This window comes from Carcharhinus amblyrhynchos, chromosome 28 (assembly GCF_965287045.1).
Source record: "Carcharhinus amblyrhynchos chromosome 28, sCarAmb.v2.hapA, whole genome shotgun sequence".
NCBI lineage: Eukaryota > Metazoa > Chordata > Chondrichthyes > Carcharhiniformes > Carcharhinidae > Carcharhinus > Carcharhinus amblyrhynchos.
This window is the reverse complement of record NC_137351.1, coordinates 34,811,684-34,829,509: the sequence shown is the minus strand read 5'-3', so window position 1 is coordinate 34,829,509 and position 17,826 is coordinate 34,811,684. Positions and strand designations below refer to the sequence as shown.

General features: G+C 41.1%; 1 protein-coding gene across 3 annotated transcripts in view; it reads right to left on the bottom strand.

Annotated features, from left to right (window-relative positions):
- Positions 1–8,211: 8,211 nt before the first annotated feature.
- The window catches only part of asb7 (ankyrin repeat and SOCS box containing 7), a 47,206-nt gene continuing 37,591 nt past the window's right edge, over positions 8,212–17,826 (bottom strand). For all 3 annotated transcript variants that reach the window (XM_080214227.1, XM_080214226.1, XM_080214228.1), the window contains one exon: positions 8,212–12,335. In XM_080214227.1, coding sequence (XP_080070353.1) covers positions 12,196–12,335 — 140 coding nt within the window. In that variant the 3' untranslated portion in view covers positions 8,212–12,195. The remainder of the gene's footprint in view (positions 12,336–17,826) is intronic.

Sequence of the window (17,826 nt, the reverse complement as noted above, 5' to 3'; positions counted from 1 at the left end):
GCTGCTTTATCTCTAATGTGGGTCAATCAAATTATCTCTGTCTCAAATGAGCAGCTCCCAGCAGCTGTGAAATTCCTTCCTGCCTGCGAAACATTAAAGGGAATCACTCCATAAATTGATCGTTAGAATCCAGCTCCTGTTGATTAACAGAGCAGAACGCTGGAAACATTGGAAAGGTTTTGGGAAGTGAGATTTGCTCGGTAAAGTTGTCTGTGGACAATGGTGAAAGTGTACTCCTCTTATCCTCAATGGGCAGCTCAGTACCTGCCCCTCATCCATCCCCAGTAGTTATTCTACTTCAGTGTCGTCCAATATAAACGGCAAACTAGGAAATGTGAACACTGCAACATTTTAACACAGAAACAGGTCACATACAATCAGGATATTGAAAATTTGCATTAAAAAAATTACAAAGCTGCTGACAATTGAAACGGCGGAATGATTGGGGCAAATTACAGAGGCTGTGCCTTTTCCCTCTATAAAGGGGAATTTAAATTATAAAGGGATTTGATGGGATGTATATAGAAAAAAACATTTCCAATTCTGGCTAACCACAATGGAGCATAAATATAAGATAACCATTAACCCATCAAAGAAGAATTTTAAAAAACCAGACTTAGTGGATGTAGGTAATTAGAGTGGGAGACATCCTGGCAGAAATTAGCTGTGCTGAATGCTCTGTTTCTGTGTTCTAGATTCCAGTTTCTGAACATCCGAATATAAATGGATTAGTGCAGCATTCAAATGTTGCTCCTACGCTAGACCAAAGAACTCCAATGTGCTTCCTTTACTAACTCCTACTTCCTCCCTCAAGAACATCTAAAGACTGGAACAATCTTTCAAACAGACATTAAACACTCTCTTAAGGATTCATTTCAGGAAAACCTGTTGAGCTTTTTTTTTAATTAAATGCAAGAATGCCAAATGATGATAAAGTATGCCACAGGAGGAAAGGTAGATTGGATGGCAAGTTGACTTTGATCAGCTGAGATGTTGCTATGGAGGAAGCGACACTGAGCTATAGGCTCCCCAAGCTGCTGGGTAACTCAAAGGTATTAGGGCTTGAACATGTTTCTGTTTGCACAGAATGGGTCCCTGTATGAATGTCATGTTGCTTCCAGCAAGTGTAAATGAGCCACATGATGGGCTCGATATTTCATGTTAAATTGGTTGTTAGTGTACGTAGTGTCTCTTCGGTGTTCATGCAGAGGGACATGGATATAGCTGAGGAGGACACTGGGTTGCAGGGGAGTAGAATTGACAGTGTTACAGTTGATAAGGAGGATGTGCTGGATATTCTGGAGGGTTTGAAAATAGATAAGTCCCCTGGTCCGGATGGGATTTACCCCAGGATTCTCTGGGAGGCAAGAGAAGTGATTGCAGAGCCTCTGGCTCTGATCTTCAGGTCGTCGTTGGCCTCTGGTATAGTACCGGAAGATTGGAGGTTAGCGAATGTTGTCCCATTGTTTAAGAAGGGGAACAGAGACTTCCCCGGGAATTATAGACCGGTGAGTCTCACTTCTGTTGTGGGCAAGGTTTTGGAAAAAATTATTAGGGTTAGGATTTATAGTTATTTGGAGAGTAATGAATTGATTGGAGATAGTCAGCATGGTTTTGTGGAGGGTAGGTCGTGCCTTACTAACCTTACTGAGTTTTTTGAGAAAGTGACCAAAGAGGTGGATGGAGGTAAGGCAGTTGACGTGGTATATATGGACTTTAGTAAGGCGTTTGATAAGGTTCACCATGGTAGGCTTCTGCAGAAAATGCAGATGTATGGGATTGGGGGTGATCTAGGGAATTAGATCAGGCATTGGCTAGCGGATAGGAGACAGAGGGTGGTGGTTGATGGTAAATATTCATCATGGAGTTCGGTTACGAGTGGTGTGCCTCAGGGATCTGTTTTGGGGCCACTGCTGTTTGTAATTTTTATAAATGATCTGGATGAGGGTATAGTTGGGTGGATTAGTAAATTTGCTGATGACACCAAAGTCGGAGGTGTGGTAGATAGTGAGGAAGGGTGTCATAGTTTGCAGGAAGACTTAGACAGGTTGCAGAGCTGGGCCGAGAGGTGGCGGATGGAGTTTAATGCGGAGAAGTGTGAGGTAATTCACTTTGGTAGGAATAACAGATGTGTTGAGTATAGGGCTAACGGGAGGACTTTGAATAGTGTGGATGAGCAGAGGGATCTAGGTGTATGTGTACATAGATCCCTGAAAGTTGGGAATCAAGTAGATAAGGTTGTTAAGAAGGCATACGGTGTCTTGGCGTTTATTGGTAGGGGGATTGAATTTAGGAGTCGCAGCGTTATGTTGCAACTGTACACAACTCTGGTGCGGCCGCACTTGGAGTACTGTGTGCAGTTCTGGTCCCCACATTACAGGAAGGATGTGGAGGCTTTGGAGAGGGTGCAGAGGAGGTTTACCAGGATGTTGCCTGGTATGGAGGGGAGATCCTATGAGGAGAGGCTGAGGGATTTGGGGTTGTTTTCGCTGGAAAGAAGGCGGCTAAGAGGGGATCTTATTGAAACATATAAGATGATTAGAGGTTTAGATAGGGTGGACAGTGATAGCCTTTTTCCTCGGATGGAGAAATCTAGCACGAGGGGGCATGGCTTTAAATTAAGGGGGGGTAGTTATAGGACGGATGTCAGGGGAATGCCCTGCCTGCTGCAGTTGTAAATGCGCCTAGTTTGGGGGCGCTTAAGAGATCCGTGGATAGGTTTATGGATGGAAAGGGATTGGTTTAGGTTAGTGGGTCAGTGTTTTTTAACTGGTCGGCGCAACATCGTGGGCCGAAGGGCCTGTTCTGCGCTGTAATGTTCTATGTTCTATGACTTCAATCAGGGCATTGAGGTTGGCCTATTGAACTCCCTGATTAAAGAGTCCCGCTGGGCACCGCAGAATGTATTATTGACCCCCTTAATCACATTTTAATTTGATATTTTAAGTTTACTTTCCGCTCTGTCTTTTGTTTCGGGCGGTGAACTTTAACAGAACAGGAAGGACCTGTCAGCTCAGCTTCATTTTCCAGACTGCTCTTCTAATCCTGAAATTGTAGTCAAATCTCGACTTCCCAATCACTGTCCTACCTCACTACAGGATTATGCGTGTGCACTCAGTGTCCTGCATTCTGGAACCAAGCTTATAATCAGTGTTTATTAAGTTAATTCAAAGGAGATGGGTGTCATTATCAGTTTCAACAAGTAATTAATAATATAATGCCCTTGTCTAATTGCCCTGAGAAGGTGATGGCAGTAAGTGACCTTCCAGAGAAGAAGTCAATTTCGGAGGGCAGGAGTCAGTCACAGGCCAGACTCAATAAGGACTTCCTTCCTGGCAGTCCATTACTCAAATCAGCTGGATTTTCATGACAATCAAGTCACCAATACCGGCAAAAGCTTTTTATTCCTGATTTATTTTGGTGGGATTTCAATTCTACTACATGGTGAATCTAGGCCTGAGGGCCTAATAACATCATCATTAAACCACCATACCCCAAATCAAGTACGCAATCTTGGCCAAAAGCACAGAACCACCGGAAGTGGCACTGATAATAATGACAAATGTTAATGTAAGGATACTTTTTGAAGGCAGCTTTCCGTCTCATATGAGAATTTGCATCGTGGTGGCCCTCAGGAGCCCCACTCTGGATTGTCAGTCTCTTGCATTTGTTGCAGAAGACAGTGGGATGAAAAGGTGCTCAGCTTTCTTTAAGCCCTCTCACAGCTGAGCTTTTTACAGAAAATACTGAAAAATCTCAGCAGGTCTGACAGCATAGTTGAGAAGATTAAGGCTCATGGAATACAAGGCCAGGTATCTAGATGGGTTGAGAACTGGCTTGGTAAGAGGAGACAGAGAGTAGTAGCGGAAGGGTCCTTTTCTAGTTGGAGGTCTGTCACTAGTGGGTGTGCCACAGGGCTCAGTACTGGGACCTCTTCTTTTTGTAATATACATAAATGATTTGGAAGAGGGAGTAGGTGGTGTGATCAGCAAATTTGCAGATGACACTAAGATGGCTGGATTGGCAGGCAGTGAGGAGCAGTGTCTGGCAATACAATGGGATATAGATAGGCTGGTATATTGGGCAGATACATGGCAAACGGAGTTTAATCCTGATAAATGTGAGGTGATGCATTTTGGCCAAAATAATGTAGGAGGGAGTTATATGATAAAGGGTAGACCTATAAAGAGAATAGAAACGCAGCGGGACCTTGGGGGTGCAAGAGCACAAGTCTTTGAAGGTGGCAGTACAAGTGGAGAAGGTTGTGAAGAAAGCTTATGGTATATTAGCCTTTATAGGAAGGGGTATAGAGTATAAGAGCTGGAGTCTAATGTTGCAGTTGTGTAGAACGTTGGTTTGACCGCATTTGGAGTACTGCATCCAGTTCTGGTCGCCTTACGACCAGAAAGATGTGGAGACCCTGGAGCAAAGGAGGTTTACCAGGATGTTGCCTGGTATGGAAGGACCGGGTTATGAGGAAAGATTGAGCAAATTGGGGCTCTTTTCCCTTGAAAGACGCCGACTGAGGGGGGATCTAATAGAGGTATATAAGATTATGAAGGGTATAGATAAACAGTGGTAAGCTTTTTCCTATGTTAGAAATGCACAGTACGAGGGGCCACGGGCTTAAGGTGAGGGGGGAGAGGTAATAACACGGATATTAGAGGGAGGTTTTTCACACAGAGGGTAGTGGGGGTATGGAATGCTCTGCGATACAAGGTGGTGGAGGCAGGTACGCTGGAGTTGTTTAAGAGTTACTTAGACAGGCACATGGGTGGGTTGGAGATGGAAGGATGTAGGAGATTGTTTTAAATAAGGTTCAGTAGCCTTAGGACGTCCCTGGTAATGTATAAGGATGTGGAATGATACTAATGCTTTTCTCTTTTAATTCACAGGTTTTGAGTCGGTCCGCCTTGTTGTCCAACGAGGGGCATACACACGATGGGTCGTACAAGGGCTGCTCTTGGATGTTCGAGAATAGCCTAGTGCTTCATGTCGTTAGTGTGTGCCTAAACTGGACCAGATACTGGGCAACACGACAGCTCAGTGACTATCACTGTTTGCTGTGCAGACACACGGATTTGGGCCGGTGTCTGTGGGAGTTTGCGCATTCTCCCCGTGCTTGCATGGGTTTTTCCCGGGTGCTCCAGTTTCCTCCCACACCCCAAAGATGTGCTGTTAGGCTGATTGGAGGTAATAAATTGTCCCTAAATTAGTTTTCCCTCAATGTGGAATGCCATAAGCATAGATAAGGGTCATGGGTGGAGGGGGGAACTCGTAATGTTAAAATGGCAGCGCGGGCTCATTGGGCCAAAGGGCCTGTTTCCCGGGCTGTTTTTGTTTTGAGTCTAGATTACCGTTTATCAGAGCTGTTGAGATTTTCCAGCATTTTCTGTTTCAGATTCCAGCATCTGCAGTATTTTGCTTTTAGCTGAGTTATTTTATTTCTGCGCACCCCTCCCAATCTCTTCCAGTCAGCCAGCTGATTATGTAACATCTTTCATTTACAGCGTATACAATGGGGCAAAGAACTAACATTTATGCTGAATGGATAAACATTGATCCAAGCTCAGATGCAGTGAAAGTTCTTGATTAGTCCGACAGCACTAATTATATCCACCTTGCAGAATCACATCGAAACTGCTTCTCCTGCTACTCATGTCCGGAGTTCTCGTTCACAGTATGGATTCAAGAGGGAAATGGTAAGCAGGAGGTTTGGTGAGAGATTGGGTTAATGAATGGGAGACGTCATAAATTGGAGATTCAGTGAGGGAAAGGATTCACAGTAACCAAGAGAATGAGATGTGTTGCGAATGGGAGATTCAGGAAGCAGGATTAGTGATGAGGGCAAGCAAGTAGAAAGTTACCATGCTGTATTTCATCTATATATTTTCGATTATTTTAAAGGTTGTTTAATTTACTAAAAGGAATTTAGCAAAGTGTTTCATCTTAGTGTGTAAAGTTTTATTCTGACGAGAAAAGTCCTACTGAAATTAACTCCATGCCTCGTGGAGTCCGTGGACCACGTCTACGTTCTGTGTTATAGATTGCACACCCTTTTTGGTTTTCTCAAACACCTTTTACTGATGTTTTGTTTGCACTTCAGTCCCTTGCTCGTAATCTATGGGCACCTGGTGTAGAGAGGGGCGAATCGGGATGCTGACTTCCTCGTGAACCTGCTCCTGGCGAGATGTGCCATCAATCGGTCCAGGCAGCGGGTCCATCCCGACTGCCTGCCCCTCTATCGTGGCTACGTTCGCAGCCAGGTGTCCCTGGAGAGGGAGCATGCGGTGTCCATGGGCACAATTGATGCCTTCTGTGCCCACTGGGCACCACAGGGGCTGTGGTGTGTTATAGACCCTGATAATCACATTTTGATTTAATGTTTTAAGTTTCCTTTGGACTTTGGTTTCTGTTCAGGCCGTCCCCCCTTCCTTCTGGGGGGGCTGCCCCTCTTATTTTGTCCCCAAGTTAATTTGAGTTTGTTTACTTGTTACGTATGTAAAAGAGGTACTGAAATTGACTCCAGCCTTTTCATCAGTTTTAATGGGAAAGTGTGATTGTTTAAAGTTGTTTCACTTAAATGCAACTATAATTTTTAAATGAAGATTTGCTGTGCTTTCTGCCACTGAGCATTGTTGTGAAAACTATTGTTAACCGGGACCTCCGATCATGTTCATGTTCTACGTACATCAACTTCTTTCAGTCATTTCCTGGATTTCTTAGGCACCACGTGAGATTTTTTGCATTTTTGTTAAATTTCATCGACTACTTCGGCTCAATTCCCAAGAGCATTCACATTCCTCTGCTCCTTATCCAATTCACTTTGGCATCATTTACAAAAGTTGCTGGTATGCTGGTGACTCCGAGCTCCAGATAGACCCATAGGGGACCTAAGATTCTCCCAGGCTTCTGGCAGTCAACCAATTATTTCAACTTAGTGTATAATGTGAAACCTATCTAGGTATTCTTGCTTCATCTATTTTCAATACCAGCCTTTCCAAAGGATCTCCATCAAAAACCTTGCGGAAATCCATGTACAATATATCTATGGCCCTACTATAGTAAGCTCCATTGCCTCATTTTGAAAACATCCCAGGCAAGCAATTTTTGTGTGCTCAATGCAAAGTTCTGAGAATACTTAAATTTTTTTTTTCCAAACTATTTGGTCACACACACATCCAGGTCAGAAGGTTGTAGGTTGAATTCCCAATACAGAGACTCGAGCACAGAAAGCCTAGGCTCCCATTCTAATGCAGCTGAAGAGAATGCTGAAGTCTATCAGATGAAATGTTAAACCAAGCACTCATCCACCCTCTTGGGTGGATGCAAGAGATCCCATTTCAAAGAGGAACAGGGAAGTTATTCCTTCATCAAAATCTTCTAACATGATCGCAATAATGTCAGTGGCTACACTTTAGTTGGTTGTAAAGTGCTTTGGGACACCCCATAGTTGTTGAAGGTGTTATTTGAATGTATTTTATTTCCCTCACTAGAGACAGCTCATTTTTGAATTAAGCTTTCAATTGATTTCCTGGATTTTGAGGAGTTGACCAGTTAAGATTTTCTCCTGAATTTCCCTTTCGCTTTCTTACCAAAAATGAGGGCATGAAATATGCAGCCATCAAATGGGAGAAGAGTGAAGAGCCTGGATAATGACACAATGCGGCTATTAACAAATCAATACACTACACAGAATAATCACAATATACTACAGCACAGGCAACAAGCTTCAAATTTAGTACCAGCTATTTCCTACCTTTTCAGGCTTTAAAAATATTCAAGCATCCAGTTATCAGATGATGCGTTCTTTGAAATTAGTTGTGACAGTTAACATTTCGTTAGAATACAAGTGTTTTGTGATTATAGAAAATTACTACTTGGAACCTGCCTGGTTTTTGAGTTGTACTTTTTCCTTTTTTTTTGAATTTACTGACGCCAAGGGTAAAAATTTAGAAAAATTTCAAAAAGCCCAGTAAACAGAAACGACTTTAACTAGTTGTCCATTAAATTGGTTGAGAAATTGTGATTCCAGTTTGTGAGAGACCTACAAGATGAGTCAACTTATAAATACAGAAAATCATCAGGCAGAAACCAAAGAAAGCAGTTTCTCAAATGTGCCATGAGGAATCTAATCACCAATTCTTGTGCGTAAAATGCAACCTGGACAGACAACACAAGCGTAAACAAAGTATCAGAACACAAACAATATAACGAGGAACACTTAGGAAATCTTTTATTGAATTGTGGCATTTAAATAACTCAAAACGAATTAACCTGTTTACATTTAGAACACAAAACATTTACAAAAATCAGTGGTCCATTTTGTCAAACATTTAACAGTTCCGCTGATACATTACCAGTTTATAAAACTGTACAAAAAAAAATTCTTCCAACGAATTCTTTAAGATCTTAGTTTCTCTTTGGTATTTCAAGTTAAGATGAAAAATGTACAAAAAAACATTTAAAAAATCTATGATCCTTATGCATCATAGCTTACTAGATTTAAAAAAAAATATCTGTTTCATACTTCAGTATTTACTAAAGGATTGGATCCCAACCCATTAAGTCTAGAAGTGATGCGAGATGTCTGGCCTTCAAAAACCGTTCAACTCCACAGGTTTGCGATTTTGCATTCAAAAACCCACTTACTAAATTTCCTTGCAGTTGGTGCATTAAGAGCTAAATAGTTCTCAAGCTCTCAAGACAGGTAGCACAAAGGGCCTATTCTACAACAAACTACTCAGGACTAGCTAAATGTCCTAGGCAACAGAAAATATATTATAACTTCAATGGGCATTATAAATTCAAGGGTCAGTTAGTGAATAGACTGCTATGGGTAGAAAACAGTAGGCTTTAGGGCCAAATGAGAAAAAGGCCAAGGCAAAATACAAGTTAGCCACCAAGAACATGACTTAAGTGCTCCTGACTACTTGTATCCCTATCAAATACATTAAGTATTACCTCAAAGAAACGGTCAGAAACAATTCAAGCTTTAAATTATATTTTATTAATTTAAGATGAGTTAAACAAGATTATGACTTTATGACTGCTTGTTCTCTTGACTTGTTCTCTTTTTGCTGTCAGTGCGAAGAGGGATATTCAAGCATCAGACCAGGGATAGATATATAAGGCATTTTGTATTTGCAAGGCAGGCACTAATGTCTTGTACAACATTAATGTCAATGGTTCCAATGTACAGATGTCTCAATAATGATTTTATTTGCCATTGCTTTTTGCAAAGGCAATGTGCAGAGGGATACTCAACTCTGAGTCACCAGGGATGCTAACACTTAGTGTAGCATGGAACAGTCACCGCAACTGGTATGAAAAACGTTGAGCACTAAATAAATTTATATCTGTAAATAAGAGTGTGACTGTATAGGATTTGTAAACATGCAGCACTACCTCTGGTCATATTTTCACCTGAGCAAGAAAGGAGAGCAGACCATTGGTGGTAACACTGCAACACTGCTACAAATTGAATAGGAATGCTTTACCTAACCCCAAAACACACACACCACACAAAACTGACAAAAAGTATAAAGTCTCTCCTACATCTTAGTGGCCAAAGCATATTCTTACCTTAGCTTACAACTTCTGAAACCTACACTGTTGAGTCATAGCAATCTTTTCAACAAGTCTGAAATAGTAAAAGGATTCTGTCGCTTACTGGATTTTATTTTTCTGGGGACAGAGGAAAAAGAGAGGACAGAGAGGAAGATGGGAATCACCTCGAGTCTTATCAACTTTAAAGAGCAGCCTGCTTCTTTATGACTGATTCAACATTTTACCGCACTGCTGAAAAATACTTATTAAGCAGAACACAGCTGAGCATTTGCTCAAGTTTAAAGTCTAAAGTAAACAGGTTCATTCTCTCCACAGCAATAGCTGGATTAGTTTACATCCTTTAATAGTCTGGTAGAACCAAATAGGAATTCATGTCATTCTCACTAAGCTTAACCCTAGCTGGTCAGGTTTTCTGCTACATGTTTACCAGCCTCATTTTCCTGAGAATTAAAGCGAGTAGGAGGAAAACTATGGCTGATGAGACACCAGCCGAAAGTTAAAGGCCATCATTTTCCCCAGCAGATTCTGACTGTAGTTTCTTAGTTTCAACCATCTTGTTCCAGACCCCTGTCCTAACTGTGCACTGACCTACTGACCCTGTATATCATCAAACATTGCACCTTTGCATTGTTTCTCTGTCCTGGACTTCATATACACTTATAAAATTATAGGATAAACTGGAATTAAAGACTGCATTCAAAAAATACGTCAAAACTACTTAACCTTAGGACTGATTGCCTTTCTAAAGTTTGTAACATGGTTAGGAAATTTCAATGCCAGCAAAATCTATGTGATGTTCAGAAGATAGAAAGATAAACTAAGTATTTGGCTTAGAATTTGATTCAAGTGTAGTCTCAAACTTCGGCTGAATGCAACATTCATGAGAAAGTCAAAGTATAGATTTTAGGGTACTTCTTCTGAAACATCTCACACAAGGACAAATATTATTGGCCACACGTGAGTTGAATGATCCACCGAAACCTGTCTGCCTTCAGCGTTGTTACAACTTACGCTGGTTGTATGTTTGAAACACAAAAGGAACAATGAACTGGCTGCATACATCACATCACAGCATAGTGATCAGCTTACAATATAGGTCGAGTTAATGAGTCCCTGGTGTAGACAAAAAGGAAAAGGTCAATTCTGGAGCAAAACAAGTTGAAATGAAGGAGGTAACACAAAGGCAGACTAATACACAGCACAAATTGATGAGAGGGACCATGGACAGAACAGGGCTGAGTGAAGAGAGATATTTATTATATGAAAATCTGATTATGATATACACGCTGGTAGCTTTTCCTCCAACTCTCAAACAATATATTCAAGTTCAAAGCATCAACTGTATCTTGGCATGTCACCTGAATTGCCAAAGCACCACAAGACATTAAAACAGAGTATTACAGTGAAGGGCAATACAAGCAATTTTGGGAGGAGTAGAAAAGAGAAGACAAGTACAGGAAATGTGGCAATCAAAGCCCAAATCACAATGGCACCTTTAAATTTTGTTTCTCACCAAAACACAGTAACCTGGATGTGACAAACATCACACCTGCAACATTTTGCGATCTTACCATGTTTCAGAACAGAGAAACAAAAATGGATAAATATATTGATAGAATTAATAAAGGGGAAGGGGAGGGGAAGGAGAGAAGAGCCGCAGGAATGTTTATTGGACAATGTAACAGAACATCTTAGTCAAGTAATCTCCCGCATGAACTGTTCCTTAAGTTTCCTGATTGCCTTAGTTATTCATACACCCTTCTATAAACACTTTTACTTAATTGCAGTGATCTGATGTATAATTCATTAATCCACTCAGTGCTCCACAGTTTGCTGGGCTGTTTCCCTCTCCATCTCACACTTCTCCAGGTCTATCTCTTGTTTTTTTCCCCTTTTACTCCTTTCCTCCTCCACATTTCACTCCCCTCGCCCCGCCCCACTTCCACCGACTCAATACTTCCTTAAAATCTGTTGCATCTTTTTCCAGTTCTGATAAGGTCATTAGTCTGAAACAGTAACTATTTATCTCTCAGCCTCTGCTGCCTGGCCTGCTGTGCATCTCCAGTACTTTCTGTGTTTATTACTGATCTTTCAATTCTCTCAGGTGTACGAGGACAAAATGCCAACTCTCCATTTCATTCACAGATGCTAAATAACCTATGCGTTTCCAGCTTCTTCACTTCTGTTTGAGAAGTCAAACATTTAAGTTGTATTTGTCATGATAAAATTTACAGCTGTACCAAATACATTATGGATATTTTCAAACTTGTTCACTGTAACCTCCATCATTCAAATGATACCTGTTCCATTTCAGTGGATTTTATAGTCACAAAGTGAAAATAATTGAACATTATGTTGGAACAGAAGTCAAGTTGAAGAGAGGAAATAATGCAAGTTTTTGAATGTCACCAACTCAAACAGTTAAGTACATAGCTTGGAACAATTTTTTGGAAGTGAACACAGATCTTCCTGGAGCAGGCCAGTAATGCCATATTAGACGGAGTTGTTAAACCCGGAGAGGTAATGATACCCGTACTGACTTTAATTCAAATCGGGAATTGCATAGGATGTACTTGGGGCAAGGCAGCACCTACTTCAAACCCTCAAGACTTGAACTTTCAACATTCAAATGTCATCAAATTTGTGCTTCAAATAGTCTTTCATGACTTTTGCAAGAGGAAGTTCATCCAGTCCTTTCAAATTTTGAAGGCCGATACACTGTCGAATCCTAATTCGGCACAAATCCTGTAAATTTCTGGGCTGTCCTAGTGAGGAAAAAAGCAATGACAGAAACATTAATGACTCAAACCGTCTTAAGAAATCAGATGAACATGAACTCGCACACATGCTAAAAAACAGAATCAGACCCATTAAACCTGTTGAACAAATTTTATTGGGGAAACTGGAAATGTTAGTTTGCTTTCCAAGATGTCCTTATTTATTTGGGTGGAAGTTGGAGGAGAGAGGTAATTTGAGGCTTGATCATTGGCTTTAAGTATTTGTCAGGATCAGGTCTACATTTACCAGTAATTTTAAATATTCACCAAACCATGGAACAACTTAATTTTTCACATTATAATAATTAGATTAAATTACACATCTCCTAGGTTTACCAACAATTTAGGAACAAAATATAAATTTCACTTAATTGCAGATTTTAAAGAGTCCTTTTTTTCTGTAAATTTACAGTTAGCTGAAGGTATGAATCATCTTTCCTGTACTTGTTTCAACCCCACACTAGAACTGGGAGATGACTTGACAAAAGGATTAGTATGTGTTTTAAAAGCAGAAGTGGCCCTTTAATCTATTTTGTCACAAAATCTTTTGCAGAACAGGCAAATATCAGAGCATGTACAAGTACCTGCCTGTCAGCTCTGGCACCCGTTATGGAGGTAATGCTAATTCCTTGAAATAAAGGTCAGTTCCAAAGTGATTCATAAAAAAAACATAAATAATCAATTTAAAATTTGAAATATTTTCTGTAAATTGCATTTCTCTGGCAAGCTACTCGAGGCTTCGTTTCAAAGAATCCAGGAAAATGGTTTATTTTAAAAAAAGCCAAGTTTCTAGGGAACTGTATAGGTTTTATAACGTCGTAACCGAAGAAATGAGAAAGCAACAACCCATACATGCAGACTTTCAAATCCTCTTGCCAACCAATCAACACTCCTTTATTCCTGGAGAATAAATTGAGATTATTTGAAATTTCACTCTTGCATTTCCTGCGAGCGTGCAGCTAGTTTCCTGTTGAGATCTTTGATTGTCTCTGCTTCCACCATCCTAGAAAGTCATGTGTTTCAAGTCATTGCCATTCGCAGCATTAAAATGATACTCCTTACCTCACCCATGTTTCTCTTCCCAAAATCTTAAATGCATCTCCTAAGCCTTGCATCATCAGCTGGAGCCATCCAAAAAATTTCCTCTGCACCCTCTAAGCGACACTCATAATTCCTAGCATGACTAGACCCAACATTCCAGATGTGGTCTAACCAGAGCTTCATAAAGATTCAGCATAATTCTGTTCTTTTACTCAGTACCTCTATTTTAAGACACCAAAGATCCCACACACTTTGCTAATTGCTCTGTCAATATGTCCTGTTACCTTCAAAAATTTATGCACCAAATCTCAGATCCCTCTGATCCTAGACATGCTTTAGAACTGTGCCATTATTGAGCCTCTCCCTAACCCTTCTTCCAAAATGCATCAACTCCCATATTTCTGTATTAAATTCCATCCACCACTTGTCTGTCTATTCTGTTGGCCAATGTCCCCTTGCAGTCAATTTGTATCATTGTTTGCCACACCTCCAATTTTGGTGTCATCTGCAAAGTTTACTTCATATTTTCAAGATCCAAGTCATTTACAGGTATCAGAAAAGCAGTGGTGCGACATTGACCACTGGGTACATCCCTGTCTTCCATATTGCAGTCTGGAAAACGACCAATTATCGACACTGTTTCCTGTTCATAAGCTAATTTTCTTATCCAAATTGAGAGTGATCCTCCCATTCCATGAGACTATTCTGTTAACAGCCTTTTATCTTTGGTAAAGGGATTCTATGTAAAGCTTTTTTTAACAATTTGATTAGTAACTTTTGTTGTAGACTAAATCCCAGTTAAGACAATAAAGCCACAAGATTCCAGTTTTAAACAAAGAAGAATTTTCATTGCATTGGAGTCTCCAAAGCAAATACTCACTATAACCTATTCTATAATCTAACTGAGAATTATAATGAGGTAAACATACATTAGCAGGCAGACTCTGGTCGAACACAATAGAAATTGCACATTGAGTGGCAGGCATAACCAGGACAGCTCCCACAAATTCCTTGGCAAATCCGCAATCAAAAATCACAAACATCTTTAAACTCCATTTAGCTTACAGGGGATTTCCTTACACAATTACTTTCCTCTGACAAGATAGCTTCTGATTTACCTCAATAGCAGCTCCAACTTGTGTAGAAACCCTCTTAAGAACATAAGAAATAGGAGCAGGAGTAGGCCATCTAGCCCTTCGAGCCTGCCCCACCATTCAATAAGATCATGGCTGATCTGAAGTGGATCAGTTCCACTTTCCCGCTTTCTCCCCATAACCCTTGTCTTTCAAAAACCTATCTACCTGCGATTTAAATATATTTAGTGAGGTAGCCTCCACCACTTCAACCGGTAGAGAATTCCAGAGATTCACCACCTTTTGAGTGAAGAAGTTCCTCCTCAACTCTGATCTAAACTGCTCCCCCCCCTTATCTTGAAGCTGTGCCCTCTAGTCCTGCTACCCTTCATAAGCGGGAAGAATCTCTCTACCTCTACCCTATCCATCTCTATAAGATCCCCCCTCGTCCTTCTAAACTCCAACGAGTACAGACCCAGTCTACTTCGTCTCTCTTCGTAGTCCAACCCCCTCATCTCCGGTATCAGCCTGGTGAACCTCCTCTGCACTCCCTCCGAGGCCAATATATCCTTCCGCAAGTGTGGCAACCAAAACTGCACACAGTACTCCAGTTGCGGCCTCACCAGTACCCTGTACAGTTGCAGCAAGACCTCCCTACTTTCATATTCTATCCCCCTCGCAATAAAGGCCAACATTCCATTCACCTTCTTGATCACCTACTGCACCTGCAGACTGGGTTTTTGCGACTCGTGCACAAGGACCCCCAGGACCCTCTGCACTGTAGCATGCTGCAGCTTTTCGCCTTTTAAATAATAATCCCTCCTACTATTATTTCTGCCAAAGTGGATAACCTCACACTTGCTAACATTATACTCTATCTGCCAGGTCCTCGCCCACTTGCTCAGCCTATCCAGATCCCTCTGCATACTTTCCACACCCTCCACGCAATTTGCTTTTCCACTCATCTTTGTGTCACCAACAAATTTTGTCACCTTACCCTCAGCCCCCTCCTCCAGATCATCTATATAAATGGTAAATAGCTGAGGCCCCAGCACCGATCCCTGCGGCACTCCACTAGTCACCAACCGCCAATCAGAATAGCATCCATTGATACCAACTCTCTGCTTCCTATTAGACAACCAATCCTCTATCCACGCTAACACCTTACCCCAATCCATGCACCCTAACCTTCTGTAGCAACCTTTTATGAGGCACCTTATCAAACGCCTTTTGGGAATCTAAAAACACCACATCCACCGGTTCCCCTCTGTCTACTGCTTTGCCTCTTTTGTCTGCAGAGTGTGGTCAGATAACTGGTCCTCAGCTCATAGACTACTCCAATGACTGCTCACTCCCAACCAATCACTTTGTATGGGACTGTGTTCCATGGTATTTGCCAGGTTTCCCTGCAGAACCTACAGTTAGGCACAGTTCTAGTTGCCAACTTTCTTCTCCCAGGCTTTTCAGAGCTCCAATCTCCCCAGCTTCACAGACATATCAACTTCTGTAGTTCTTCAAAATCTTTTTCTAACAGGCTAATTTTTGTGCTACACTCCTGAAGTCACCTGAGCAACTTTCTACACCATCTCCCCAGGTCTTGTGGTTAGATTTCTCATGCGATCTCCAAAAAGCCATTAAATGGAAACTGGAACTAAGCATGCACACTGGTTCCCTGCTGTGCTCTATGCTGTCCCGGTGACCCAGGCAAAGCAGCAGCCCCAAAAACACACAGCTCAAATCCAAGAGTACAGATTCCCTCACACTTTCTTAAAGTCCACACAGACAACATCGACTGCATTCCAGTCATTAGCCTTTCTTGCAACCACATCAGAAATATCAGGTTAGAGTACTAAGCAAAAATCCAATATTGGTTTTCCTCAATTAGCTCAAATTTCTCAAGAACCTGTTAATCTTTCGTCGGTTTACTTTTTCTAAAAATCTTACCTACCACTGAAGTTAAATTGTCCTGCAGATACAAGGAGTACCCTCGCATTCTTTCTTAAACAAGGTTATCAATCTTTCCACTTTCCAATCCACTAGCACCAACTGCCCTCCCTCCCCTTCACATCTCGGGAAGATTATGGCAAACCCTTTTGCTATCACTACTCCTACATACTTTAGCAACTTGTAATACAAACCATCCAAAGTGCAATACATTCCCTCAATTTGCACTCCATCCATTATCTCTACCATCTCAATTTCAACTGATAATTTGTCAACATTCTCTTCCTTAGCAAAGAGTATCAAAAATTCCAAGGGGAGGATACACCAATGTTAGTATCAAGTATCAAGCTTAAAGAAAAAGCATATACATGCACAAAGGTGTCGGCACAGGTCATAGAGTCAAAGGTTTACAGCATGGAAACAGGCCTTTTGGCCCAATTTGTCCATGCAGTCCTTTTCTTTTAAACTGCTAAGCTAGTCCCAATTGCCCCTATTTGGCCCATATCCCTCTATACCCATCTTATCCATGTAACTGTCTAAATGCTACTTAAAAGGCAAAACTGTACCTGCCTCTACGGCTGCCTCTGGTAGCTCATTCTAGAGGCTCACTATCCTGCGTGTGAAAAGATTGCCCCTCTGGACTCTTTCGAATCTCTCCCCTCTCACTTAAACCTATGCCCTCTAATTTTAGATTCCCCTACCTTTGAGAAAAGGTATGGACTATCTAGCTGATTATGCCCCTCATTATTTTATAGACCTCTATAAGATCATGCCTAAGCCACTTCCGCTCCAGAAAAAAAAGTCCCAATCTATCCAGCCTCCCCTTATAACTCAAACCATTAAGTCCCAGTAGCATCCTGGTAAATCTTCGCAGCTGTGTTTCTAGTTTAATAATATCCTTTCTATAATAGGGTTTCCAGAACTGTACACAGTATTCCAAATGGGGGCAGAATAAAAAGAATATTACCAAAAAACTGATAAGGAAGAAAAAAAAAATCAAGCGCGAGAGAAAACAAGCTAAATATTTTAAAAAGAAAAGTTAACAAAGTGAATGCTGGTCCTATAGAAAGAGTGGTTGGTGAATTAATAAATGGAAAATAAAAAAGTGGTAGATGAATTGAACAGGTGTTTTGCATCGGTCTTCACTAAAGTGGAGACAAGTAACATCCCAAACATGGCTGTAAATTAGGGAATGTAAAAGAGAGGGGGGGAGGAATTTGAAAAAATTACAATCACCAGGGAAGTGGTACCGAAAGAATTGTTGGAGCTGCGGTTGACAAAAATCCCCGGATCCTAATGTACTTCATCCTAAAAGGCCAAGTGAGCTAGTTAACACATCGGTTTTAATTTTAGAAAATTCTCCAGATTCAAGGATTTCATTTCTTTGGAAAATAGCAAATGTAACTCGATTCAAAAACAGA